This window comes from Pyricularia pennisetigena, chromosome 2 (genome assembly GCF_004337985.1).
Source record: "Pyricularia pennisetigena strain Br36 chromosome 2, whole genome shotgun sequence".
Lineage (NCBI taxonomy): Eukaryota > Fungi > Ascomycota > Sordariomycetes > Magnaporthales > Pyriculariaceae > Pyricularia > Pyricularia pennisetigena.
The window spans coordinates 732,133-740,859 of record NC_043741.1 but is presented as its reverse complement, the minus strand read 5'-3'; the positions used below and the strand labels follow the sequence as shown (position 1 = coordinate 740,859).

General features: G+C 54.5%; 4 protein-coding genes across 4 annotated transcripts; all 4 read left to right on the top strand.

Annotated features, from left to right (window-relative positions):
* Nucleotides 1–2,438, top strand: PpBr36_00170 (uncharacterized protein; the record flags this gene model as incomplete). The annotated part of the gene is made up of 2 exons (XM_029887363.1): nucleotides 1–672; nucleotides 756–2,438. 2 exons carry the CDS (start codon nucleotides 1–3, stop codon nucleotides 2,436–2,438), a joined length of 2,355 nt encoding a protein of 784 aa, XP_029751122.1.
* A 1,423-nt stretch (nucleotides 2,439–3,861) lies between these two features.
* PpBr36_00169 (uncharacterized protein) lies at nucleotides 3,862–5,106 on the top strand (the record flags this gene model as incomplete). Its single annotated transcript, XM_029887362.1, has 1 exon — nucleotides 3,862–5,106. The coding sequence occupies one exon, from the start codon at nucleotides 3,862–3,864 to the stop codon at nucleotides 5,104–5,106; it is 1,245 nt and encodes a 414-aa protein (XP_029752242.1).
* Nucleotides 5,107–5,764: 658 nt separating this feature from the next.
* PpBr36_00168 (uncharacterized protein) lies at nucleotides 5,765–6,136 on the top strand (the record flags this gene model as incomplete). The annotated part of the gene is made up of 1 exon (XM_029887361.1): nucleotides 5,765–6,136. The coding sequence occupies one exon, from the start codon at nucleotides 5,765–5,767 to the stop codon at nucleotides 6,134–6,136; it is 372 nt and encodes a 123-aa protein (XP_029752243.1).
* Nucleotides 6,137–6,967: 831 nt separating this feature from the next.
* On the top strand, nucleotides 6,968–8,506 carry PpBr36_00167 (uncharacterized protein; the record flags this gene model as incomplete). The annotated part of the gene is made up of 1 exon (XM_029887360.1): nucleotides 6,968–8,506. The coding sequence occupies one exon, from the start codon at nucleotides 6,968–6,970 to the stop codon at nucleotides 8,504–8,506; it is 1,539 nt and encodes a 512-aa protein (XP_029752250.1).
* Nucleotides 8,507–8,727: the final 221 nt, after the last annotated feature.

Sequence of the window (8,727 nt, the reverse complement as noted above, 5' to 3'; positions counted from 1 at the left end):
ATGGCAATGATGGGGTCATCGGCCTGGAACGGGCAACCCAGCGCCGTCGATGACGATTTTCAGCAGTACCTCGAGATGAACGGGATGGAAGGTCTGGCCGAGGGGTTGAATTTTGATTTCCAGGATTTTGCTGCCGACTTTCAGGGCGCAGGAAACAATGGCGGCGCAATTCTCCAGTCCCAGCAGGCCCAGGAGCGCCAGCTCCAGCACCAACAGCAGATGGACACACCCATGACCGGCACCGAGATGCCCAGGCTCATGTCGTCAACTGCGGAGCTGTCGCAGCTGCCGCAGTCGGCGATGCACTCTCATCTCGCCCAACTGACCTCTGTGGCAGCTCCAGGCCCCGCTCACACGACGGCTCCTGGGCTGGTCATTGTTCCCAATGCCGGCATGGTGCCGACACCGACGACGCAACCACCGCCAACGCCGAGCGAGGCCATTAATGATATTGATGCCAAGATACAGTTCTTGCAGCATCAGAGGATACAACAACAACAACGTCAACTCGAGGAGCAGCAAGTCGCATTCTTTGCTCAACAGAGCCGCCTGATACCTCCCACACCGCAGAGCCTCGAGCTTCAGGCTGGAAGTCGCTATTACGTCGCTCCTGACCAGACGCCACAGCAGGGTATATACGACAGGTACCAACGGCTGGCCGATCAACAGGATGTAAGTCTTCTTCGTTGTCGAGTGAACTTGCTTCCTACTCTGTGCTCAATAGAATTCTCGAACACTGTGGCTTGTTAACACAGACTCTTGAGCAGATGTCATTCACGCCTCTTGTTTCGCCGGCTGTAACACCTTTAGAAACACACTTTTCGATGGATTCGCAATTCACTATCCCGGGGGCGTACTTTAGCCCCCTCGCGTCACCAGCACTTCATGCGCAGCATGAAAACCCGCAAACCGTCTATGATAGCGCCAGCTCAGGGAAGAACAGCTCGCCGGCTGCCGAGATGGACCTTCCAACACCGACGGCCACCAAGGTAACCCCAAACTCATTACCAAACGAATTGGCAAAGAAAGCGGCCCCTAGAAAAAGCACCGCTTCCAAGGTCAGGGGGAAGGGGAGTGTCCGACAGTCACCCATTTCCAAGCCGCTGAAGAAAAAATCCCAGACGACGCCCAACATGAATGCGCAGGCTCTGAGCGAACTTGCCGAATCGTTGCAACCCAGCCAGGATTTCCAACACCACCTTTTACCGCCACCCGCGCCGCAAGGACACAGCGGGTCGCCTGTCGGCCTCACGGACTCGGAAAACGGATCGGTTTCTCCAGAGACCTTATCTGAGATGCCGCCTCCGCCCGTGCCGAAGCAGCGCTCGGCTCGCCCTTCGTCCCACACAGAGCCGCAAGCGGCTGTGGCAAATCCCATGTTGCAGACCCTGCAGGGCAAGATGTCGCCCGCAACGCCAGCGTCACTGATGAAGCTCACATCACCCAGCAACAGCATGGGCGCTACACCAACGAGCCACGCGACAGTTTCCCAAGAGGCGATCGAGAATTTTGAACTTCCGGAATCAGTCAACTTTCAGCAGCAGAGCAACAAAACCCCCCAAACGGTTACAAAGAGCCCGGCACAATCTCCATTCCTAGGCCCCTCTGCGACTTCATCAACAACTCCATCATTGCAGCCTTTGCCGAGTTCAGGCTTCGTCAAACCCAGGACAGCAGCCTCGGCAACACAGAGTCCGTTACTGACAGGTCAGCAACAAGGATGGGGGAGCAGTTCGGCTACGGGCACACCGGTTTTGGCAGCAGGAGCAGCCCGGAAGACGCCACAGATGGGGCCGCGAAACAGCAAGAAGCGACCCAGCGTCAGTTCTTCGCACGTATCACCAGCGCTGCGGCCGCGGATATCGCCGAGCATCAAGCCACTGCTGCCTGGGGGTAGCAGCGGGGCCGAAGACGTGGCATCGCAGTTGCTCCGATCAAAATCGAACTACCAAAACATTCTGGAGGGCAACAGCGTGCCGGGCGTGTCGTACCCGAGCGAGCTGTCAACAAACCTTACGTCAAAACGAACTTCGCACAAAATCGCCGAGCAAGGCAGACGGAACAGGATCAACTCGGCGCTGCAGGAGATAGCGACGTTATTACCACCGGCCGTGTCTGCCAAGGTAGACGATGACGGCGACGCAGGCGGGGACGGGGGCAAAAAGGGCGACAAGCAAGGCGGGGGAGGGCCGAACAGCAAGGCCAGCACGGTAGAGATGGCGATCGAGTACATCAAGATGCTCAGGAAGGAGGTTGCCGAGGCCAACAAGAGAGCCGATGAGGCGGAGAGGAAACTGAAGCTGCAGTCCGGCCAAACCAAGGACGAAGAGTCGGCAGCAGCCCCGGAAGTTGTCGCAAGTGGTGACGCGGATGAGAATGAGGTTGAGATGAGAAATGCAGTCGATGGAGAGAAGCAAGACAAAGCAGTGGAGGCATAGTAGGATTGCTGTTGCGGTAATTTTGACTAGGGGTTTTTTTTTTTTTTTTTTTTTGTTTGGCATTATTACAGAAGCGTCTTTTTTCTTTTCCCCCTTTTTGTTAGGACGGCAGCGTCACTGGCGTTTGGTGCTCCGACTATAGGTGTTAGCGAGGGATGAGGTAATGTTATTGGGAGCGTACATCTGAGTCTGGCGCTCGTGGTGAGGACGAAATGTTTTTTTTTTTTTTTTTTTTTTTTTTTTTTGTAATACTCTGCATATTGAGCATTTGTATATGGGTTGGGCTCACTGCTGGTTTATGTTATTTTCATTTTAACCTCCATACTTTTATTCCTGTCTGGGGCTTAGCTTGGGTTTTGGCTTTCGTAACTTTCACATGTCTGCGATATCATATACCTACCCTACCATACATATACAAAGCACAATGAATAGTAAACAAGAACGCGTCGCAAAGATTGAATGCGCAGGTAATTACAATCCCAACTATGAGGTAAATTTTCAGGAGAGCAACGTGGAACAGTCGCAATCGAGGTTCTGGTTGCCGAGTTTTGTGCTGAAGGTTCAAATGTCCCCGATGGTCCCATATTCAACCAGCTGATATTTACTGTTTGGGTACTCTGAACAGGCCGAGGCACAGTCGAATAGAATCTGCACCTCAACAACCAATCCTTGCAGCTAATTTTCTGGACCGACTTGAACGGAAGGACCCCGGAAACTCGATTAGGAAAAGAAAATCAATTTTATGATAACAAATCGTCTGTTTTTAGGGTAGTGTCCACGCGTCCCGTTCATCGCCTGGCCGGCATGTGTAGAGAAAGATGCAAGCTCAAATGTCGCCACCCACCAATCTTGAGCAACGTACTCGATTGTTTGCCTGTTGAAATTTTGCCTCTTTTATTCTTTTACGGACCATGAGCTTCTGAACCTTTTTTTTTTTTTTTTCTTTTGAGCGAAAAAAAAAAAAAAGGTTCAGGGGTGCATATTGGATAGCGATGAAAAGCTTCGCGGGCAGACAAACGCTGGTGGCGATTATGCACAAAATGGTGACTGCCACCCTCCCTGAGGCAGCTTCAGACGAAAATACCTTTTTTTTTTTTTCCCAGGGACCATTACTTGCTTGTCATTGGAGGGAGACCACGTACACCCAACAGACATACTGCGGGGGAGGTCTACGTACACCCGGCTCCCTGGGGTCAGGTCCAGTCACTTGCCGGCTGTGGTGGTTGCGCGGTCTCGCCTCAACTATTGAGGTATATAGCTAGCTTGGATTTCGCTTAGCAGCACATGGTTCTTTCTTGTCAAGTGTCAAGCTCATAAACCACACAACACAAACTACTGCAGTTAATTGTGCAAATCAACCACTTACTAGAACGTATTAAAATACAATAGACTACAGCATACATATCATCAAACCACTAACACCATGGCGCCCAATCCAAACCCATCGCCTCAACAGCCTCCGCACTACACGCCAGGCTCCATGAACTTCTGGGACTTTGTCGGCGGATTCAACCCCGCCCACCAGCAGCCCGGCATGGGCACCGACCACGCTCCTCCCCCTCCTCCTCCTCCTCCTCCCCCCTTCCCGTTCCCCTTCCACGCCGGCCCTCATGGTCCGGGACCCTGGTGGGCACCCTTCGGCGCCCCGAACCCCTGGGCCCCGGCCGGAGGCGAGGGAGGACCGCCCCGCCGCCACGGGAGACGCCACTGCGGCCGCCGCCGCTGCCACGGCGAATGCGACTTGTCGCAGTCCTCGTCGCCGTCCTCTTCCGACGACGAAGGCGGCGCCACCGCCACCGCTGCTGCTGCCGCCGGGCCATCGGCCGAGGGTGAAAAAGACGCCAACGTGGCTGGCGCCGAGGGCGACAAGGACGCGTCGCCCGAGACGGGAGAGAGGGGTGGTGGACGCCGTCGCCACCATCGCCACCGTGGCCCGCCGCCCCCCGATGGTGGACCTCACCGTCACCACCACCACCACCACCACCGTCGGCGCCAGGGCTCCAGGCCTGGGTTCAACGGCGAGGCTTGGATGGCGACGCTGGCGTCGCATCCGCTTGCCCAGCAGCTGCGGAATTACATTGCATCGACCGTCGCCGGGCCCGGCGGGATGGGTGACGCCCGTGCGGGTGCCGCCACCGCCGGTGCCGGTGGCGCTACTGGCCAAGAATCTGGGACGCAGGAGAATGCTGCTGTTGCTGCTGCTGCTGCGGCGGCGGCGACCGGCGAGAACGAAAACAAAAACAACACCGACGACGTGGACATCTTTGCTCCCCCGGTCGACATCTTCGAGGTCCGCGGGTCGGGCGACCCCAACACGGCGACGGCCAGCGCCTGGGTGGTGCACGTGGCCGTGCCGGGGGTCAAGAAGGAGGACGTCGGTGTGTCCTGGGAGGCCGAGCGCGGCGTGCTCAATATCTCGGGCGTCGTCCACCGGCCCGGCGACGAGGAGTTCCAGCGCGGGCTGGTGAGCGCCGAGCGGAGGGTCGGCTTGTTCACGCGAGACGTGAAGCTGCCCCCGCAGAACCGCCGGGAAGGTGCTGGAACCGGAACAAAGGAGGAAATTGACGGTGATGGGATCACCGCGAGGCTAGAAGATGGTGTGCTGGTGGTCACAGTGCCGAGCCACGAGAGAGAGTGGACCGAGGTCAGGAAGGTTGATATCATGTAAGCGGCCACCAGAGGATTGGTCGAATAAAGTACATCTCAGGAGCTGAGGTCTGTTACTGGATTTGTTACATTTCTGCCTCGCGTTGCCTTTCCGTGTATTATCTTTCATGGCTTCAAAGACTTAAATAGTCAAAAAAAAAAAAAAAGTTGAACCTGAATTCTGTTTTTCTTGAGTGTGTGACTTGTTAGTAGTAAGCTACGCGTGTCTGATATATAGTCTTGGCCATGGAATTAATATGAGTTGAGTGATATTACAACTGCGAAATTCGCCGTGTATGATAACGGATGGCGGTAAGCTTTGCTTGAGTGAGATGTGTTAGCCTCAAAGCACATATTCGGTAGCGAGGGCTCGGTAGAATCCCCGTGTCTTGTCTCGAGTCCCCTTGAGGCAAGCTGCACACATTACCTTATGCCCGCCATCTGCCGACGCACGAATCTGCAGTCGTCTTGGCCAGAATCCTGGTGCATTCCCCGCGCGGAGATGAACAACCTTGTCGGAAGTTTGTTCCCATCGGTGAAAAAACCATCACAACGATGAGCTAACAGTGGCATCGCACTACGAAAATGCGACAATACCAAAGAATTTTGCTCTCGTTGCACTTGCAATGGCCGCGACAGGAAAGCTTCCATAAAGATGATTTTGTAACGGAGATAGAAACATGACAGATCCTGAACTGGTGACCTTTCGCAGACCGGAAAGTCCCCAAGACGACTACCGGAGGGCCATCCTAGACGTCGAGATCCGCCGTGGAGCTGCAAGCCAGCTAGCCAGCGGTATCATCTATGGCATTCGGGAAACCTCAGGCCAGATACCTGACAACTTCTACACCGACATCAAGCTCAAATATTTTCGCGCCGGCGGTGCGCAGCTCTTGGACGTAGAGCGGCGAGGATGGCAGGCCGGCGACTACGCAGGTCGATTAGCAAACACGCTCAGCAACTATAGGATGGCTCGCAGGTGCGGAGGGGAGTTCCAGGTGCTGCTTCACGACCTCTGGGGCAACGACACGACTGCCGCGCAGAGCAACTGACCCGGCGACTATCCCACAAACGACATGCAGTATGTGATCGGGGCCATGGAGGACTTTTACCGAGCGACGAGCGGCAGAGCGTTACGACGCTAGCGGCCCCGGGGCTTTGACGATACCGGAGCACGTAGTCCGTCTGATGGCCGAGTGACCATGGTCAATCTAAGCACGGCTATAGCGGCGGCGTGCTTACGATTCCGATTACCCAGACGGCTGACGATCGTACCACTGCTTGGGGGTTTGAAGTTTGGGGTGTGAATGAAGTTTTGTTTTGGTTCGGCGGAAGGATTACACTGTCCAGATTTCTGTAGCAAGCGAGTTTTTGCCCAAGCGAGAAATCCACACTGTGAACCCTGTCATTTTTAGCTCTGGTCTATCTTTTTAAATTTTTTTTTTTTTTTTTTTTTTTTTCTTACCTCGATTCAAATCTTTTAGTCCGAGATGGTAGACGACCCGATTTCTCAACAATCGATAATCAAGTATTACTCGCTTCGCGTTCCGTCCAAAGACCGAAGTGCGTATATTCCGGTGACTGACAGGTTACTGCCCTGGAGCGCTACTTGGTCCTAGTAAGGACGGTACACGATGGGTTTCGGATGCGTGGTAAAACCGTGCTAACACCGGGCAAACCGATGCCGACCGACGTCGGCGCAACACAACCGATCGTATATACGAGCCTACCTTCCTAATGTGAATGACTCCATTGCCACACCGCTCCATATAATAATACTTGGGTTGAAAATAAGAAAAAAAAATTAAGATAAAAGAGAAAAAGAAAGTATGACTTTGCCGTGAAGACAACCTTCCCCCCCAAAAAAAAGTCAACGACTGAAAATGTCTCGACTTGCACAAGCATTGTCCTGGACGTACCGCTATTTTGGTATATCGTCAATTTACGCCACCGGCAGAAATGCCTACCTCATCATCTTGGCGCGCTCGCTGCGCATGTTCGCCTTTGGCACCACTTTTATCCTGGCTCTCTTCTTCAACGAGCTCGGCTTCACCGACTATCAGATCGGCCTGTTCTTCACGCTGACCCTGCTCGGCGATGTCATCCTCGGTACCCTTCTCACCTTGGTCGCCGACCACGTCGGAAGGCGACGTATCCTGCTCGCCGGCTCCGCCCTCATGATTATCAGCGGCGTCGTTTTCGCCTACTTTGAAAACTTCTTCATCCTGCTGCCGGCCGCCATAGTCGGCGTCATCAGTGCCACGGGCGGCGACTTTGGTCCCTTCAGGTCTATCGAGGAGTCCATGCTTTCACAGTTGACCACTCCTGACACCAGGGCAGATGTCTTGACGTGGTACGTTACCATAGCGCTGCTTGGCTCTGCTCTAGGCAGCGAGGCTGCTGGGAGAATCATAGACACCTTCCAGAGCCGCGCGGGATGGACGCTGCTCGCTTCTTACCATGCCCTGTTCTGGCTGTATGCTATAATGGGCTCTGTCAATGCCTGTTTGGTGCTGCTCATGACCGACGCCTGCGAACTTGACGTGGACGACGACGCCGGAGAATATTCTCGGCTGCTGCCGGAAGACGATGCACGCCTGTCGACTGAGGGAGTGGACGACATCACCGTAGACGGCGCGACAGTTGTCAACCCCGACGGTGTGCATCTTGCTACATCCAAGTCGGCCTCTTCTGAAGGTTGGTTCCGAAGGTACTTTGGGTGGATATCGGCCTCTTTCTCCAACATCTCAGCGCCAACCAGATCTACCATGTACAAGCTCTGGATTCTTCTGGCTCTTGACTCGGTTTCAGACGGCATGGTTCCTCCGTCGATAACCAACTACTTTGTGGACCAAAAGTTCCACCCGGACAAGTCGACACTCGGCGACGTCCAGTCAACCGCCTCGCTCCTAGGCAGCATTGGCACGATCTTTGCGGCCCCGCTGGCTCGTCAGATTGGATTAATCAACACCATGGTCTTCACGCACGTCCCATCGTCGGCGGCGGTTCTATTATTCCCCTTGCCATCGGCATTCTGGCTCACGGCCGTGCTCCTGTTTGTACGCACGGGACTCAACAGCATGGACCAGGCGCCGCGTTCGGCCTTTATTGCGGCTGTGGTTAGGCCCGAGGAGCGCACGGCCGTCATGGGCATCACGGCCATGGTGCGAACGCTGGCGGCGACGACGGGGCCGAGCATCACGGGCATCCTGGCGGGCAACAACCGGTTCTGGATCGCCTTTGTCGTGGCGGGCGCGTGCAGACTCACTTACGACTTTGGGCTGTGGATGCTGTTTGTCAACACGCCTCTGAGTCAACACGAGGACGGTGGCAGTGTGTTGGATGATGAGGAGGAGCATGGGACCTCTGAGGGATCAGGTTTGCGGAATGGGGAAGGGAATGTTGGGATTGTGTCCAAATAATCATTTACACCGTGGTCAAGTATCATTTTGTAGTATATATTGACTGACTGGTTGGGCTTGTGTTTATCAGATCTTGAAGCTCGATTTGAGGGTGGACGAACCACATTATATCGAATGACACGAGCCATGACAAAGAAGAAAAGAGCAATGCTTGTATTAACCCCCACCTGCCCAATGCAGTGTCAACTGCAAGGGCTTTTTTTTTTTTTTTTTTTTTTTTT